This window comes from Cibotium barometz, chromosome 44 (assembly GCF_041138505.1).
Source record: "Cibotium barometz isolate CiBa-2024 chromosome 44, ASM4113850v1, whole genome shotgun sequence".
Lineage (NCBI taxonomy): Eukaryota > Viridiplantae > Streptophyta > Polypodiopsida > Cyatheales > Cibotiaceae > Cibotium > Cibotium barometz.
The window spans coordinates 10517895-10538170 of NC_141089.1; the positions used below are offsets into that span (position 1 = coordinate 10517895).

Here is a 20276-nt window from a genome sequence, read left to right on the forward strand (position 1 = left end):
GTGGCCCGACCAGATTATTTATCCGGAAAGCATAGTAAGACATTTGGGTTATCCCATTGGCTGGAAAATCAGAAATAAGCAACAAATATCTTGGGTTCTAAACAAAATTCAGGACAAATTAGAATATTGGAAGATCTCCACTTGGCCATTGCACGTACGGCTTCGAATTGTTCAGTCCATTGTTCTGGCTTATGTCCAGTTCTACCTTCCTCTCTTACATTGGTCATATCGAGATCTTTCTTCTTTTATGTCTCAAGCCATGGAGATTTTTTGGAAAACTAAGCTTCATAAAAAAGCTTTAAGGTTGCTCAAAATGGACCTGCTTTGCTCACCAAGAATGCATGGTGGTTTGAATATTATAAACATCAAATTTCATGTGCTGGAAAGAAAGATCACTATGCTCAAAACCTTTTTTCAACAAGAGCAGCCTTGGTCTATCATGTTGGCAATTTTGTGTGGTCAGATGCGCACAAATGCTTATGGTTGTTGGTTAGTTGATCCATCGGAAGTAGTACTTGGCAAATTTCAAGGTAAAATCCCTGGTTGTCCATTTTCTACTTCCTTGGTTCAGGATTGGAAGAAAGTACTTTCTCGCATCAAATGGTCTCCCCATCCTACTTCTATAGCTTTGTCGCTTCGAATGGAAAGCATACATTGGAGTGCTGTTTTTTACTCTCCCCTTGCTGTACAACAACCAATCAGAGCTTACAATCTTATGAAGTTGGGCATCCGGTTCATTGACGACGTGGTAGATACTCGAGGGCAAATTCTTTCTTTTTCGGCAACATGCCAACAATACAATCTTGGGATGCATCATAGATCTATATGGAAAGCTATTGCAGATCTCTTACACCCTTTCATTCCGATTCCAACATTGGATGTAAGAGACAGGCTTCAAGATTGGCATCTTTAGTCTTCAAGTTCAAGATTATCCTCTTAGCCTTTGCATCTATTGACTTCTATACAGGCTTATCGATTGATATTACCTCCTCCATGGATTGCTCATCACGCTAATTCTCTTTGGCATCTGGATAAGTCTTTAGCTTGGTGGAAAGGAAAACGGACATTGATATGGAAGTTGAAAATGCCATTGAAGCAGAGACTCTTTCTTTGGAGATGCATTGTCGGTATTTTTCCAGTGGGAGTGAAATTGGCTCAAAGAAGGATTGCCTCTCCTCTTTGTCCAAGATGTCATCATACTACTGAGAGTATTCCGCATTTATTGTGGTCTTGTTCATATTCTAGAGACCTTCTGGAATAAGATCTCCTATTTTTTATCTCTCAGATTTCCTGCACACAGGTTCTATAGGTTTTTCTGGATGTTTGGCACGTTATCAGCTTCTTTGTCACAATATTCTCTTTTTTTCCATTGGATCAGATACTGGGCCTTATGGACCCTCTGGCTACAGCGAAATCATGCATATCTGAATTCACCCCTTCAGTACCCTTATGAGTTCTTCCAAGCCTCTTAGCGGTAGTCCTTATATGATGCCGTACATGAGGAAGATTTGGATGTTTCTTGTGTTCAGCTTTTCTTTTACTGTTTCTGATGGATAGGGCATAGGCTCTTTCTTGAGCACTACCCTGTTCTTGCATAGAACTTTTTTACTGTTGTTTTTAAGTTCTAGGGTTTAGACATCCTCTTGATATCAAACCGTTTTGTACATTTATGATATAATGCAATTTCAACTAGTTGTACAAAAAAAAAAGTGTGTGTGAGAGAGAGAGAGAGAGAGCCTACTAGAGATGGATGTATGGATTCAACCCTTCTAGAGTATGTATTCGTAGTAGTGACGGTTTTGTTTGAGCTGAGCCAAGTATACGTCTGTAGTGTAGGATCAATAAATCAGACAGCACGGGAGTACCATGGGAAAGCGGAACCGAGCTGCTGTTGTGGTGCTGGGCGATCTCGGGCGAAGTCCTCGTATGCAGTACCACGCTCTTTCTCTTGCCTCTCAGGTACAGACATCTTCATTTCGCACAAACACAACCCTTGCAAGCATCCGTAATTCAGAGGTATTGCATTTTTCTGCTTTAGGCTGGACTCGAGGTTGATATCATTGCGTACTCAGGTAAGCTTCTCTCCCTCTCTCTCTCTCTCTCTCACACACACCCACACCCACACCCACACCCACACCCCCCTTTTTATCAATGCCAAGCATATGTGCCATTTTCTGCAAGAGGAATAAAATTCATAAAGAAAGAAAAAAAAACCAGAAAACGTTAGTGAAGCTATAACTCCTTTTCTGAAGCTGTTATGCACAGTATGTGTATCCTTACATCATATTTAAAATTCAGCTACTTTTTAGAAAATATACATCATGGATTGTTCAGTGTCATGTTCTTGTGTACCATCTATTTCTTACCATCTCATGTGTCCCAAATAAGAAACCAGCAGAAGTAAAAGCGGAAAACCTCTGGAAAAGAAATACAGATGGCTTGTTACTGTGTTCTACTATGTATTTCATCATCTGTTGTGATTACTTGTGATGTATTTGTATATCAGGAAGCGAGCCTCACGCTGCCTTGATTCATAATTCCCAAATTCATCTACATTTGATGGTATTAAACTTCACCTTTTTGATTTTCTCTGCCGTTCTTTAGGAAAAGTTTGTTGGTTTAATTCTTGACCTCTTTTGGTGAATAGAATTCCCCACTTCCTCAAGGTTTGCCAAGGATCTTGTACTTAATGGCTTTACCGTTGAAGTTGCTCATACAAACATTTACACTCATTTGGATTCTCCTTGTCCGAGTTCCTGCTCCAGATTTCTTTCTTGTCCAGGTGAGCTACTTCTGCCGGACTATTGCATGCCTGATTCAAAGCTTTCATTTGCCTAGACAAAATAATTGACCTTTAGGCTTTGTTCATGATGTATGCTCAACGTCTCATATGCTCTTGTTGCTCGAGTAAATTGGAAAAAAAGTGTCACGTCACATGCACACCATAATTGGGCTCCATGTTGATGCTAATCAGTTTTGGGGCTGCTAACCAGCCCACACAAGTGCCCAAAAGTGACCAGGCCAAGCACCCACCAAGGGTTGGATACTCTTTTAGCCCAATAAGAACACGCTTAAGGAATTTTATGAAATTATTTTTGGGCTTGCGACTACATGCAGAACCACTTCTGCTCTGATACGATGATGATCCATGGGCTCTTGAATGATGTGCCTTGACTTCCCAATGCAGGGTCCCGACTATACCCGCTGCTTCAGTGCTGCAATATGCTGTTCCAAGGCTGCCTCTTGCAGTGTTTCAAAGATATTCCAAACAAATCTGGGAAGTTTCATAAATGTTTCAAATAAGATGGGGTGCAAAAGAAATGGCAGTTTTGGCACTGAAATGCTTGGGAAAACCTCTTAAATGTGAAAAAGAATACATTATAGGCTGTAGCACAACATGCAAGCATGAAATTTCAACCATTTTACCATGGTGTGGGATCGAGATGTCATCCTTATTCTTGAAACATGACATGAAACATTCAACAAACTCACATAAAAAGAAAACCAAAGTTCAAACACATGAAAAAGAGGTAGATTGTGACACACCTACAAGTATGCAAGGCCGAGCCAGACATCTGATAGCAGCCTACATGCAGAGTCGGATAGCGCATTGGCACCTGGCAGGGATGACATGGTGGCGATGACATGGCAGTCAAGTACATGTGGCCGACATCAATACTATTGGCCCACTAGGAGCATTGGTGCATATGTATACGTGGGTAGTCAAATCGTCATATTCAACTGCTTTTCTTAGTGTTGGACTTCATAGAGCGTTTCTCTGTGGAGAAAGTGCTAGCCAAGAGTGTATAGTAGGTCATAGGATTGTGATTTGATGCCTTCACCCTCAGCCACATCTTGTACTTGAATTTCAGTTGTATAACTTCTTTCTTGTACATAATATAGAGCAATAGTTTACGACTCTTGTGTGTACTGAATGTGTGATTCCTGTGTCAGAATATGCAGCGGAAATGATATCCAAACTTGGGTAGACAAGAGCAAGTAGACTGCAGAAAATAATCAGCACAAGAAACACTGAGAGATGTGTGTAAACTCTTCTCTATACACAAGATCCCGAAGATACTGAATGAGAAAGTGGAGGAGGATGGGGGGCAATATATACAAGCCCATGAGGGCAGTCGGCCAGCACTAAAAAGTGCCCACGACTAGGTAAATGTCCACGACTGCTGAAAATAGCAGTCGGCCAGCATCTGATGCCCTACGCCTGTGCAGAACAAGTTGGCCAGCACTCAGACAGCCCACGACTGATACAGATGCAGTCGGCCAGCTTCAGAGTGCTCCTGGCATCAACTGGCAGCCCTCCAGCCACTAGAAAAAAATGGAAAAAATAGGGAAAAAATACGGGGAGTGTGGAAAAATGATATACGGGCGGACACACCCACAACAGAGGCCCTGGTGTATACAAATAGACAGGAGATGACTTCTAACACCCCCTCTCAGCTCCTGGCTGTGTAACCAACCCCAGGGAGCTGGAGTGCCGCCTGAGCGTAGCCTGAGGTAGGGACTTCGTGAAGTGGTCCGCCGCATTGTCCTCCGTCGAACAATAAAGTAGCAAGATGTCACCCGCCAAGATCTTCTCACGAACAAAGTGATACTGTATCTCTATATGCTTGGTCCGGGCATGGAAAACCGGGTTCCGAGCAATAGCTATACAACTCTGGTTATCACACTGGATGACTGTGGGCTCCCTCTGTGGAAACCCCATCTCGCCAAGCAGCCTCCGCAGCCATACAACCTCACAAGCAGCACCACAAGCAGCCCGATACTCTGCCTCTGTCGAAGAAAGGGCAATAGTCGGCTGCTTCTTGCTGCTCCAAGAAACCGCTCCTGAGCCGAGGGTAAAAGTGTATCCTGAAGTAGATCTCCTCGTGTCTGGATCTCCTCCCCAATCCGAGTCACTCCAACCTTGGAGCTTGACTCCATTCCCTCCTGTGTAAAAGAGTCCCAGATCCTTCGTACTCTGCAGATACCGCAAGATCCGCAATCCTGCGTCCCAATGAGTCTTCAATGGCGTCTGCATAAAAGAGCTCAACAGCCCCACGGAGAAGCTCAAGTCCAATCTGGTGTTCAGCAACCAGATCAATGAACCAACCAACTTCCGGTACTGCGAGGCATCAACTGGCTCACAAGGATCTGTAACGGTTAACTTTGTGTTCGGGTCCATCGGCGAAGTAATAGGCTTGCAGTTCTCCATCCCAAAGGCCTCAAGCAACTCATGAACATACCGCTGCTGAGAGACGAAAAACCCCCTCTGGGTTTGCCAGATCTCCAATCCCAAGAAGAAGTGGAGTAAGCCTAAGTCGGTCATCTCAAACTCCTTTGACAAGGCAGCCTTCGTCACTCCAATGTGCTCCACATGACCGCCGGTGAGAATGAGATCATCCACATAAAGGATGATGAGTGTGACCATGCCGCGTTCCCGAAAGAGATACAGGTTCGGATCTGCAACCGATCTCTGGAATCCAGTCCGAATAAAGAAGGAATCAATCTTCTGATTCCAAGCCCGCGGAGCCTGCTTAAGACCATACAAGGCCTTACGTAACCTGTAAACCATCCCTTCCGATCCTGGAACAATGAAGCCTGGAGGCTGCTCAACGTACACCTCCTCCTGCAGGTCACCATTAAGGAACGCCGATTTTACATCCATCTGGTACACGGGCCACCTCTGAGAAGAAGCAAGGGCAAGAACGGTCCGAATCGTGGTCATCCGCGCTGTCGGTGCAAAGGTATCCTCGTAGTCGATGCCTGGCCGCTGAGCATAACCCTTAGCCACGAGCCTGGCTTTGTGTTTGTCCACCGACCCATCAGCCGCGTACTTGGTCTTAAAGACCCATTTGACACCAATGACTGACCGCTTCGACGGCCTCGGTACCAACTCCCAAGTGTTGTTCTTCTCGATGGCGTCAATTTCCACCTGCATGGCTTCCCTCCAAGTATCCTGTGAAAGGGCTTCCTTTACGGAAGTGGGCTCTTTATCCCGCATGATACGAGACATAAGAGCATAGTTCACCTGAAGAAGCTCCGCCGTGTTGCTTTTATCTCGAACTCGATGTGATCTTCGAGGGCCGTCCTCTGTGGTCCACTCGGAGGGTAGCTCCATGACACCTGACTCCCGAAGGGTGTCCATCAACCACCTAGGTACTCGAACAGATCGTGGAGCCTCCTGTGGTCGCGGGGGCTCAACTCCAGCTGCGGGCTCAACCTCCTGTGATGACTGAGGTGGATCAACTGGAGTGGTAGACTGGGAATCATCATCAGACTCTGGATCTCCAAGAAGTGGCGGCTCCTCGACAGTGGATGCTGGAACATGCTCGTCAAAGACCACATCCCGGCTGACAACAATCTCGTTCCTCTCTAGATCATACAACCTGTATCCCTTGGAAAGAGAGTTATACCCCACAAATACCAGCTTGCGGGACTTGGAGTCAAGCTTCCCCCTCTGCTTCTTCGGAATATGTACATACGCGTCACTCCCAAAGACACGGAAGTGCGAGACATCGGGTTTCCTGCCAAAATATGCCTCAAATGGAGTCATATGGGATAGAGAAGTCGTCGGAGAGCGGTTAATGGTATGGACAGCTGTTGCCACAGCCTCACCCCAAAGTGGACGAGGAAGATCTCGATGCTCCAGCATGGTCCTCGCCATCTCCACCACAGTCCTGTTCTTACGTTCAACAACTCCATTCTCCGAAGGCGATCCGGTATTGGCCAATTCCCTCTTGATGCCATGATCTGCACAAAACCGAAAGAATACAGTCGAGGAGAATTCCCCTCCTTTGTCAGCCCTGAGAGTCTTGACCTGAAATCCAGACTCTTTCTCCACCATCACGTGCCAATCCTTGAACCGAGCAAAAGCCTGGTCCTTCTGTGAAAGAAAGTAGACCCACGTGAATCTGGTACAATCATCAACAAGCAGCATGAAGTAGAGAGATCCTCCCAAGGATGGTATCTGCTGTGGTCCACACAAGTCAGTGTGAATCAACTCCAAAGGTTTCGAAGCCCGCCTGGAAGCCTGCTTCGGAAAGGATTCCCTGTGCTGCTTACCACGTATGCAAGAACTGCAGCGTCCTTGCCTACTACCAACATCTGGCAAGCCAACCACCATCTGGTCCCGGAAGGCGCGCCGCAAAGCATCCACATTTAAGTGGCCAAAACGAAAGTGCCACAAATCTCCGACCTGAGAGCCTGTCAGTGAGGAGAGTGCAGAGAGCTTGTAGATGCCATTCTCCACACCGCCTTCCCAAACAACTTTGCCTGTCTCACGGTCCCTTAGAGCAACTGAATGCTCCTCAAATTCCACCCGAAAGCCAGTCTTGCATACCTCATGCACTGACAAAAGATGAAAGCCCAGAGCAGGGACATAAAGAACACGGGAAGCATGCTTGCCTCCCTTGCCGTCGGGAATGATCTCCATCCGGCCCTCACTATGAATCGGAATAGTGGAGTTATCGCCAATAAAGATACGACCTGACTGCCGTTTCAGATCTAGGAAGAAGTCACGGGATGGAGTCATGTGCCTGGAAGCACCACTGTCGAGAATCCATTCCCGGGTATCCTTTGCGGTGAAGCCAACTGCCTCCTCGCTCGAAGACGATGAATCATCGGAGTCCACCATCTCCAAGTGCACAAATGCCGGAGTCTTCGCAGCTGAGGCTGAGGACTCAGCACTCTTCCCTGTCCGCTTAGGGCACTTCCTCCAGTAGTGGCCTTTCTCGCCACAATCATTACAAGATCTTTCGGCCTTCAGCTTCTCTCGTTCTGGATCAGGCTTCTTCTCGGAAGACTTATCTGGTGAAGCCTTCCCTTTGCCCTTGTTGGTATTACGGCCTTTCGACCGTTGGCCAGTTAAGGCCTCCGAACCTCCGCCGTGAGGAGGGTTCGTGAAACGTTCCTCTTGGTCCAAGACCATTGGCACAAGCTCCTCCCAAGTAATGGTGCTGAGCCTGCCACTCGTGATCAACGAGGAATAGAAAGCGGAATACTGACCAGGCAAGTGGGAAAGTAACGTGATGGCCATATCTTCGGACGATATCTCTTTCCCAGCTTGAAGGACTTCCTGCTGAAGGGCCTGCAGCTTGTTAATGTGTTCCCGCATCGTCGAAGACTTTGCAGGGTTCATAACCCGCATCTGCACTTCCAAGGATATCCGCTTCATGGGTGACACCCTGTTGTACAAAGAAGCCAAGTGCTCCCATATGCCTCTCGCCAGCGTCATGTGCTTCACATGGTTGATCACCTGTGGTGTGCAATTGAGGAATATAAATGACCGGACCCTGGCGTTGACACGGTCCCACATTTGTGCCTGTGCCTCTCGGTCCTTCCTTGCTGATAAAACCTCCCCTTCCTCAGCTTCCGGCCTTGGCACCCCTTTGATAATAAAATCAGCAAGATCATATGACTCCAAAACTGACTCCATCATGACCTTCCAGATGCCATAATTGGACCCGTCCAACTGCCGATCCACTGGGAACGTGGGGAGAGTCGGAATCTTCACGTGCTTCTCAGCCATCTCGAGTAAATCCGCCATCTCGGAGAGTAACCTGAAAGGGTGGGTGGGTGGGAAAAATCTGAAAATCAGAAAATATGCAAGTGGCTGTCCAGCCCCTCTGCCCGCCTTCCTCTTGCACCTTCACTTCCCGTTCAGCCCGAAACAGTCCACCGATCAGCAACCTGTTGCTCCCCCTCTTGCTCAGAAAAAACGCCCAAGATCTGCTAGAGCCTAGGGCTCTGATACCATGTCAGAATATGCAGCGGAAATGATATCCAAACTTGGGTAGACAAGAGCAAGTAGACTGCAGAAAATAATCAGCACAAGAAACACTGAGAGATGTGTGTAAACTCTTCTCTATACACAAGATCCCGAAGATACTGAATGAGAAAGTGGAGGAGGATGGGGGGCAATATATACAAGCCCATGAGGGCAGTCGGCCAGCACTAAAAAGTGCCCACGACTAGGTAAATGTCCACGACTGCTGAAAATAGCAGTCGGCCAGCATCTGATGCCCTACGCCTGTGCAGAACAAGTTGGCCAGCACTCAGACAGCCCACGACTGATACAGATGCAGTCGGCCAGCTTCAGAGTGCTCCTGGCATCAACTGGCAGCCCTCCAGCCACTAGAAAAAAATGGGAAAAATAGGGAAAAAATACGGGGAGTGTGGAAAAATGATATACGGGCGGGCACACCCACAACAGAGGCCCTGGTGTATACAAATAGACAGGAGATGACTTCTAACATCCTGCACTCTTCTTTCCATCTCTGGAAAACCCTAGCACATAGGTGCAAGTGTTCCATAGTTGGTATCAAAGCATAGGGAACCTGCAAATTACTAAAAAAAAAGGCACCCATGTGTGTTGATGCTTGGATAGGATAGAGTGCCTAGATTTCGAGAGTGCAGAAGTTCGAGTTTGGGAAAGTGAATATTTGGGTTCTCTTCAGTGCACTTGGGTTAGTTGGGGTATGTGCCCCACTAAACCTTTACCTAATCATGCAGGGTTGAAATCCCTCACCCGGTCCTTGATCATTTGATATTTGTGATGGATTCACAATTCACTCATTTGATTCTCAACATAAAGGCATCCATGGATGTGTAGGCACTAAAATGGAGGCTATATTTGCCCGTCTTGATAGGATGGAGTTAGCACCTCGAGAACCTAGGATTCCAGATCTAGAATCTACAAGGACCCATGCTGTGGAGCAAGTGTTGGACAATTCCGAGGACAAATTGGCAAAACTTTATGAAGGAGGATTTTTCCCTCCTTTGGATGTAGGCAAGGATGTAGTGGATGAGCTTCATCCTCGTTCCGACTAGTCATCATTCACACGTGTGGGTAGTTGGCAAGAGAGACATTGTTCTCACACCGACAGTCTCCTTCACGGAGTCCCTCTCCACTGGATTCTCCGGATAGTTCTCGCTCGCCTTCATTGCCTTGATGTCGATGGATTACCAGTTTGTCGAGTTCTTTCTCCATGTCTCGTGAGGAACGAGCTCAACTATTGAAGCTTTTGAAGCCTCCCAAGCTCAACAGGAAGATGGACGGTGAAGTTGTCACCAATTGGACCCGTGAGATGGCTGCCATGTTGGTAGCAGAAGGTGGTTTAGATATTTTTTCAGCTCCATTTGGTGCATATGGCCTTGACGGGTGTCACTCTCTTGCAGTTGGAAGACCACCTCAGGCACCACTCAACGACTTGCTGGGATGACGGATACAAGGTGGTCTTGAAGCAGTTTATTCCCATAGATTATCAACATGAATTGAAGAAACAATGGGAGCTTTTTATGCAGAAACATGAATCGATAACTGACTATCTCACTCGTTTCTGGAAGCTTTTGCTCATGCTCCCAAGGACTGTCTGACAGTCGGAGGATGTTGAGCAATTTGTGGATGATATGCTAAGGGATGCTTCATGGAGATCCAGTGTCCATACTGATATTATTCTAGGCGATCCATGGTTCTATGATCATGCCGGCACGGTCTACCACAAGGAGCATAGGTTGACTTTCCAGAATACTTCCGGTCGCTCCTTGGAGGCGATCGGGGAATTCTTATAGTTTCACACAGGCCTTGTTGCAATTATATCCGCCCTTTAGGTGAAACAGGTCATTGGTATATGTCCGGGCTATTCAGCCAGAGGACTTGGAGGATTTGGCAGCATATAGATAGTGCTGCATAAGTGCTCTCAAAGTAGCATAGAGTCTAAATTACTGCAGCACTTAAAAAGGAAAAGTCTTGTAAAAAACTTGTATAAAACGTTTGAAACGTTTCATATGGGTATGCTTTCCAATGAATCACATATTTTGGCAACTATGGCTGAAACCAAGAAGCTTTGGAGGCTGCTGGAGTAGAACGTGAAGTCCAATATAGGCAAGAGAGAATATAGAGCCACTTTTTTGAAGAAATGGGAGAACTGCTTGGTAGCTTTTAGGCAAGAGAGAATATAGAGCCACTTTTTTGAAGAAATGGGAGAACTGCTTGGTAGCTTTTTGGAGACTAACTCGAGATAACATAGCAAAGCTAGCAAGTAGATGGAGTTGGGAAAAGCTGAGGAGTGGTAAGTGCACTAGTGGTTGAAACTCAATAGAAGGAAGTTTCCCCGACGGCCGGACCGAACGTTGTCTATAACATGGGTGCTTGTGGAAGCGTGTTTATGGATTGATTGATTGCGATTAGCGCCTAATCATTGACTTAAAACCATGCACAAACTGCCTCTTCTTCATGCTCAATACACAATAGAGAGAGATGACCTAATCTACCATGTATTACTAACATAAAATATTAACAATGTTGAATAGAGATACTCAATAGTAACACTACTCCCTAGCTCTCAATGACTCAACTGACCCTTCGCTAGTGTCCTTTCAACGTTTGAAGGCTAATCAAGAGTAGTTAGAGAGATAAAGTCACAATCGTGACAAGGATGCAGTTCGGTTGGGCAGTAATGGTGGTGAGGATGCAATGTGAACAATTGGTGATACTTTGCGTTTGGATGTACATGCATTGGAGTCTCATGGTAGTGTGCAGTCTCATGGTAGTGGTGACCATGCACTACATTCTCCTATCTTTACGTCAGTTACCAATACTCCTAAACAATTCCCGCCTCTCAATAACACTTACGAGGGGTGTCCTACATGTTGGGGTAAAGGCGTTATGCCCACCCTTATAGTGTGTACAAGCCCATAAGTTATAGTACATAGTACACTTAGTACTTTTAATGTACTAAGTGCACTATGTGTACTAGTGCAATATACATGTGTGATAGGGGAGTCACACTCTCATGCTTTTCATGAGTTGACTTATCCCCACAACTCTCTCTCTCTCTCTCCCTTGCTTCTCTGTGTATGTCTCCCATGAATGAACTCTAAACCCTAATTGACAGGTTTTCTCCCCATCAACTGGTATCAGAGCAAGGTCGCCTGTTGAACCTCTCTTGGAGCTGGTCGCCTGCTGAATTTTTCTTGAACTGGTCGCCTGCTGAATTTATGCTAGTTCGCTTGCTGTATCTTTTCTGGTCTCTGCCCAGCCAGTAGGCGTGGGCTGGCTCCACTGCTGCCCAGCTATCAGCGTGGGCTGCCCCAGCTGCCCAGCAGCCAAGCGAAGACTGACGAAGAGGATAGACTGCCCAGCAGCGGAAGCGTGTGAGCAAAGCGCATTAGCGCTGGGCGTATAGGCGCTAGGCGAGTGTAGCGAAGGCAGCACCACAGGCGGGCGTCAGCAGTAGGCGGAGACAGCGAATACGTCAGCGAGCACTAAGCGAAGGCGGCGTTGGCTACTATAGCGCTACACGGTAGGCAGCAGGCGCTAGGCGAAACAAGAGAAGGCTGCGACTCCTACGAAACAACAACGTGCTCTTGGAGGTGACTGCACCGTGATTCAACGTTCTTCCCCATCCACGTGAGCCACCTGTGTTGGAGCTTAAGGACACAAAAGGCTTGGAAGAAGAAAAGGTAGCTCATTTGCTGGCAGAATTGCAAGCTCTCGCAGAGGAGCTCACTTTCAATCCAATGTTGGTGGCCATTTGTGAGCACTGTCTTGGCAGGCAGTGAAGCAGCATCAATATCTTTCTGCAGCAGCACCAAATTCAACAACCCGCCTGCAAATCAGAGTAAATCAAAAAAAAATACAAGGTATTCTGCTTCAATTTTTTTTTGGGATTTGCAATTGAGCAAGTACAGTAATCAATTGAGCAGATACAGGTGCCCAATTGCTCAATTTTTTGAGCAAAATTGGCAAAATTGGGTGACATTGGTCACAATCAGGATCAATTTGCAGGAAATTGGATGTCGAAATTTGGGGCTTTTGATGTAATTGTGCAATTAAGCACTCATACATGCTGTATGATGTGAAAAATCGCACATTTGGGCAAAATTGCAGCAAAATTGCAGCAAATTGCAGTGCAAATCAAGGGGCTTTTGTGCCGATTTGGTTGATTTGCACGCAGGCAATTGCATTTGATGCTGTGGATAATGTGCTGATGCCTTACAAGCACTCAATGTGCCTGTAAATCAAGGGGCTTTCATGTATTGGATGTATATGTGGCCAGGGGGAAGCATCGTGAACACTCTGGATGCCTTCATGTGCGCCAATGTACCATGCATGATCAGAAATTGATCTCAAATCAAGGGGCTTTTCAAGTTTGTATGCTTGTTGAGCTTGGCAAAGCAGCAGGCGAGACTTTTATGCCTTGAATCCTCAAAAATCAGCTTGCAGTCAAGGGGCTTTTGCCCAATTTCTGTTCGGGACTGTTGTATGCAGTTTACAGGACTGTAAAAGTCTGATTTTTACTCATTTGGACAGCCAGGAGAGCATTTATTGCTATTGTACCTGCTGGTACAGATTTGGCACAGCTTTGTACATGTTTTGGCATGGCTGTACACTGTTTTGAGTGATCAAAAGGTTCAAATTCAGCTGCTGAAATTGCCGGTACAGGTTTGGTACATCATTTGTAAGCACTTAGTACTGCTGTACAGTACTTTGGAAGGGCAAAAGAGCACATTCAAGGTGCTGTCCAAAATCTGCAGCAACCAGATTTTGGTGTTTTCATCACAAAAAGTGGGAGAAAAGTTGCATTCTTGCTTCCGCAGTGGGAGATAAAGCTTGGGAGAACATTTGTAAGCACTTTGTGTGCTTTGGGTGCAGTGTTTGCACATCTTGGGTGCAGTGTTTGCACATTTGCAGGGAGTCAGGCATTGACAGGTTGCATTTTGCTATGGCAACCACAGGTGAGAGCTCTTCATTGCTTCACATCAAGAAGCTTGAAGGCTCGCAGAATTATGACATTTGGCAAACCCAGTGCTACAATGTGTTGCTTCAGAAAAAGCAGCACAAGCCTATCAAAGAAAGGGGTGTGATGCCCGCTTCTCTTACGGCTGAAGAGTGGGAAGATATGGATGAGCTGGCAAGATCTACTATCATGTTGTCTGTGTCAGACTCATTACTTTTCAGCATTCGTGAAGAGAAGACAGCTTGGGGAATGTGGCAGAGATTGCAGGACTTGTATGCCCAACAAAGTGCCTCAAGCAAAGTGTATTGGTTGAAGAAACTCATAGGCCTTCAGATGAAGGAAGGGGCTTCTATGACAGCCCATCTCAATGAGTTTAATGGTATTGTCAGCCAGGTTATAAATCAAAAGTTGGCAATGGACGATGAGTTCAAAGCCACTTTTTTGTTATGCACTTTGCCAGAGAGTTGGGACACATTCAGGACAGCCACTAGCAATTCAAATGCTATGCTGTCATATGCAGATGTTGAGGGTGCTCTTCTTCAAGAAGAGATGAACAGGAAAAACAACTCTGTTGGCAAGTCTAATGCAATGAATGCACGTGGGAGATCCCAGCAAAGGGGGAAAAGCCAAGAAAGGGGAAGGAGCAAGTCTCGCTCCAAAAAGGATTTGGAATGCCATTATTGTGGCAAGAAGGGACACATCAAAAAGCAATGCTACAAATGGAAAAATGATCAAAAAGAAAAGGGAAAAGGCAAAGACAAAGACAAGGATGAAGCCAAAGATGTAAAGCCAAAGGGCAAAAGTGGAGTCAAGATCGAAGAAATCAATGTGTCACATGCAGGTGGCAGTGAGGATGAGGTCCTCTTTACGTCTTCACTTGATGCCCATTCACTTCTTACAGGTGGTCATGGTATGCACTCATGGATCATTGATTCAGGTGCCTCCTTTCATGTCACAGGTTGCAGAGACTTGTTTGTCAGGTACACTGCTGGCAATGAAGGAGTGGTTTATTTGGGTGATAACCATGCATGCAAAATTCTTGGCAGAGGTGATGTGAGGCTTGTATTTTCAGATGGCTCACAGCTTATGCTCCATGATGTCAGGCATGTGCCTGAGATCAAGAAGAATCTGCTTTCTACTGGACAGCTTGATGATGCTGATTATGTTACCACATTTGGTAGTGGAAAGTGGAAGATTAGTAAGGGCTCACTGGTTGTTGCCAGAGGCTCTAAGGTGGACACTCTTTATTTCATGCATGCAGGTGTTTGTCACCATGCTAATGTAAATGCAACCGAGCTGCCGGAAATTTCTATGTGGCATAGCCGGTTGGGACACATGAGTGTCAAAGGAATGGAGCAATTGTCTCGTTTGGGTTACTTGCCTTCTCTCAAGTTTTCAAGTTTTCAGTTTTGTGAGCATTGTATATATGGTAGGCAACTACAGTGCCCCCATAAGAAAGCTCTTGGACAGAAAGATGCTCAGTTAGAGCTTGTGCATACAGATGTATGTGAGATGCCTCAGCTTTCTTTGGGAGGTGCAAAATATTTTGTGTCTTTTATTGATGATGCCACACGCAAGGTGTGGGTCTATCCTCTTCGCTTGAAGAGTGATACATTCTCAGTGTTTCAGAAGTTTGTTGCTCTTGTTGAGAATCAAACTGGCAAAACACTGAAGGCTTTGCGTTCCGACAATGGTGGAGAGTATACGTCCAAACAGTTTCAGGACTTTTGTGATGCTAAAGGCATCAAGAGGGAGCTCTCTACTCCTTATGATCCTCCACAAAACGGGACAGCAGAGAGGATGAACAGGACCATACAGGAGAAGGTCCGTTCTATGTTGTCACATGCTGCATTACCTCATGGTTTTTGGGCTGAAGCTGTTATGACAGCCGTTCACCTTATAAACAGGTCACCTAACACGAGGCTTGGTGGGAAAGTGCCAGAAGAAGTATGGACAGGGAAGCCTCCGTCATACAAGCACTTGAGAGTGTTTGGTTGCGTTGCGTACGTGCACATACGCAGGGAAATGCGCACCAAACTTGATCCTAAGTCTCACAAATGCATATTCCTAGGATATGGTGACAGAGGTGAAATGGGGTATAGACTTTGGGATCCCATAAATAGAAAGATCATACGCAGCAATGATGTCATTTTTGATGAAACATGCATGTATAAGGAGCCTGCAAGGCAACAGGAGCCTGGCAGAGTCATCTTTGATGATGATGGACATCATGGACAACAACAAAGGGCTGTAAATCAGCCATTACAGCAGGAAAACCAGCCCTTAAATGGTGCTGAAAATGGTCCAAATGGACAGCCAGATATGGCAGAAGATATCCCTATGGATATACCACAGTTGGAGGAGATACCGGGCATGATATTTCAGCCTTATGGCATGGAACAGGAGCCACCAATGGGTGATATGCAGGCTGGACAGCAACCTGCAAATGATGGTCATTGGGTACGGAGGTCCACTAGACCCTCCAGAGCCCCTGACAGGTTTGTTCCAGGGGTTGACTATTTGATGCTTACTGACTGTGGGGAGCCCTCATGTTATAAAGAGGCTTTACAGAGGGCAGACAAGGCTCTATGGGAGCGTGCCATGAAGTCAGAGATGGATTCTCTGCATAAAAATGGAACATGGAAATTGGTGTCTTTGCCTGCAGGCAAGAAGGTTTTGCCATGTAAGTGGGTATACAGGCTCAAAGTTGCATCAGATGCAAAGCCAAGATACAAAGCCAGGTTAGTGGCTAAGGGCTTCAAGCAGGAATATGGTGTGGACTTTGATGAGATCTTCTCTCCAGTGGTCAAAATGACCACACTTAGAGCTGTGTTGGCTTTGGTTGCACATGATGATCTGGACTTGATTCAGATGGATGTGAAGACTGCTTTTCTTCACGGTGATCTCCATGAGGAGATATATATGCAGCAACCAGAGGGTTATGCAGTAAGTGGAAAGGAGAAGCTTGTATGCAAGCTGAAAAAGAGTCTTTATGGGCTCAAACAGGCACCAAGGGAATGGTATCACAAATTTGATACATTCATGAAATCCCAGAAATTCAGGAGAAGTGACATAGATCACTGCTTATACACCAAGAAAGCTTTGGATGGCAGTCTCTTGATTCTCATTTTGTATGTTGATGATATGTTGATTGCCGGGAAATCTCGTAAAGAGATGGATGCCTTGAAGCAGAGGCTGCATCAAACCTTTGATATGAAGGATTTGGGTGATGCAAATCACATTTTGGGTATGCGGATACTTCGGGACAGAAATCAGCATGTGTTGTATTTGTCTCAGAAGGAATACATTGGCAAAGTCTTGCAGAGGTTCAATATGGACGGGGGGAAGAAAGCTAGTACTCCTTTGCCTCCATATGTGAAACTCAGTGCTATGGACAGCCCACAGTCAGATAGAGACAGGGCTGATATGGCCAAGATTCCGTATGCTTCAGCTTGTGGCAGTCTCATGTATGCCATGGTTGCTACTAGGCCGGACATTGCATTTGCAGTGGGAGTGGTTTCTAGATACATGGCCAACCCTGGCAAGAAGCATTGGGAAGCAGTGAAAGGTGTCATGAGATACCTGAAGGGCACACAGGATTTGTGCATTTGCTTTGGCAAACAGGATGCATTAGTGCATGGTTACACGGATTCGGATTATGCCGGTCATCCAGATAACCGGAAGTCTACTACCGGTTATGTCTTTACATTCACAGGAGGTGCTGTGTCATGGATATCCAGGATGCAGAAGTGCACAGCCTTATCTACTACAGAGGCCGAGTATATTGCAGCCACAGAGGCTTGCAAGGAGGCATTATGGCTATCTCGGTTAGTGGTTGATTTGGGTTATACAGGGGATATTCCATTGTTGCATTGTGACAGTCAGAGTGCCATCCAGTTAGCAAAGAACCCTGTCTTTCATGCAAAGACGAAGCATGTGGATGTGAAGTATCACTTCATCAGAGAGGTGATAGAGAACAAGCAAATTCAGCTTGTTAAGATTCACACGGATGACAACCCGGCTGATCTGTTGACGAAGAGTTTGCCTCCGGAGCGGTTTGCTCATTGCAGACACTTGATGGGCATTGGATGAGGCCATTTTCAGCCTTGATATGGCCTTGTATATTATCATGTACATGCTGATTTTTTTCTTTTCCTTCATTTAAGGGCACTTTGCCTTTAAGTGGGAGGTTGTTGGGGTAAAGGCGTTATGCCCACCCTTATAGTGTGTACAAGCCCATAAGTTATAGTACATAGTACACTTAGTACTTTTAATGTACTAAGTGCACTATGTGTACTAGTGCAATATACATGTGTGATAGGGGAGTCACACTCTCATGCTTTTCATGAGTTGACTTATCCCCACAACTCTCTCTCTCTCTCTCCCTTGCTTCTCTGTGTATGTCTCCCATGAATGAACTCTAAACCCTAATTGACAGGTTTTCTCCCCATCACTACATTTGGCACTAGGTTAGATGCAAGATTTCACGGTCAGAAGCCATGAGAGTTGTCTCATGGAATGTGCAAGGGCTAGGTGGTGTTTTTCCTTGCCATTGGAAGTAGCTCATTAGGAACTACTTTCACTTCGCAAGGTCCCACGGATATTTTTCTTTTGCAGGAACATAAACTTGATGGCAGCCAATGTAGTAGATCCGGCAAGATTTTGCCAGAACAAATTTTTTTGGTCAGGAGTTGATGGTACCAAAGGTGGTGTATGTGTTTGAGTGTCAAGCCACGATTTTTCTCGACATTATTGGCTATGGGGTCATTGTGCTTGCCAGAGCAGAGTGGGTCATTCTTATGCAAGATGGGGGTGAGATTGAGCATTTTGAATGTGTATGCCCCTAATCATAGAGGGGAGAGGATAACTTTTCACTGATCTTCTCCCTCATGTAGATCATTGAATTGTTGTAGGGGATTTCAACATAGTTGAGCAAACTTTCTGACAAAAAAGGGGGACATAAGGGCATTGTTCATCGCTTAGAGGGCGTCATGGGACGTTTATTCTCTGCACATGACAGGACTGCTGGTTGGAGGATGACATACATAGGAGGCCAATGAAACCGATCCCATCAAGTGGGAAGACTCCGTTGGACACCCACACGCGTAATAGCACAACTTAATACCACAATTTGAAATGGACAATTTAATTACAACTTGAAATTGAAATGAAATGAAAATAGATAGATGGACACCAGCACTGGGGCCGGAACGGGCCGACCCCCCCCTCAATATATGATATATTTATTGGGAGTATTTAACAAATACAATGCTCCATGGGTTCCAAGAACCAGATGATGTCCATGTACAAGATGAATACAGTACCAAACAAATAGGCTCGAAGTAGATATTCGAAGCAGAACGACCACTCGCGTGGTCCAGTCTCTACGGTCCTGTGCTTTCACTGGACTCCGCGGAGAGCGCCCAACTGGTGTTCCAGGACCACGTACAAACAGGCGCTCCCGTACTAACGCCTGGCTCTCCCGATCTCAGCACCTTTGGACCGAGGTTCTCCAATAGAGCTTGGACTACCCGGCACCGAACGGGTGTTGCCGTGGAGGGAGTCGGGAATCCCTTATCAGATTTATCACAAAGTACTTTACTCAAATCTAAAAATTCACTTACTTGTGGTTGGCATATGGAGGACCAATACCCGTGGTATTTGTCTGCAGTTACTTGAGTGAGACACCGAGTCACAACAGCCTGTTGAGGAGATTGAGAAGGAGCTTCCTGTGTCGAGGGTGTAGCCACCGTAGGAACACAGCTACCAAACTGTGGACAATAGCCTACTGGAGCATAGCATGCTGATGATGGACAACGACCTGGCTGCAGAGCTTGGTTTGTAGTGCAGCCACCTGAGAGAAACAAGGAAACAGCCGCCTAAAGCATAGGGGGCACCTGGCTACTGTGTACAGCCACCTGTCTTCAACCTGCACAGCCGCTTGTAGTGGGTAGCCTGCTGGAGAAACAGGCGCAGCTTGCTGTGGATGGCCCACGTCTGCCTGCAAGAGAACAAGGCAGCGCAGCCTGTGGGTATGCAGCCGCTGCTGAAGTAATGACAGCCGCTTGTAGTGCAGAGTGAAACAGCCGCCCATATGATAACTAGCGCAGCCGCTCAGGCCAGTACAACCGCCAGCAGCCTGCGCAGTTGTCTTGTGTAGTGGCCAGCCCACTGGTAAAGGGTACAGCCGCCAACAGGGGGTACAGAAGCGCAACTGGTACAGCAGCCGCCTGGGATTTCGTGCGCAGGAGATGGTTGCCAGATTCTCTCTTACGAAAGATGGTGGAAGCACACGCTGGGTGTGTCCACGATGGAGGTGATGGCTTCTTTTTATAAAAATTGGAGTGGAGTTAAAACAAATAGATTAGGCTGGCTCCCCACGTTTGCATGTGGGCGGCCAGTTCTATGGGGGTGTGGGTAGGTGACCATGCACCCACCCCCACACACACACAACTTAAGTGTGGTTCCCCACTTTGGCCCCTAAGTGGGTGCCCACTTTTAAGTGAGTGTGAACAAATAACCTTATAAATCAAAAGG

The 20276-nt window shown here is 46.2% G+C and overlaps 1 protein-coding gene across 3 annotated transcripts in view; it reads left to right on the top strand.

Moving 5' to 3' along the window:
- The first annotated feature begins 1693 nt into the window (after positions 1-1693).
- Positions 1694-20276, top strand: part of LOC147612949 (UDP-Glycosyltransferase superfamily protein) — a 127145-nt gene continuing 108562 nt past the window's right edge. Inside the window, exons 1-4 of one of the 3 annotated variants that reach the window (XM_086782224.1) lie at positions 1694-1959; positions 2039-2072; positions 2507-2562; positions 2648-2782. In XM_086782224.1, coding sequence (XP_086638350.1) covers positions 1867-1959; positions 2039-2072; positions 2507-2562; positions 2648-2782 — 318 coding nt within the window. In that variant the 5' untranslated portion in view covers positions 1694-1866. The remainder of the gene's footprint in view (positions 1960-2038; positions 2073-2506; positions 2563-2647; positions 2783-20276) is intronic. The other 2 variants (XM_086782225.1, XM_086782223.1) reach the window with 2 other exon arrangements.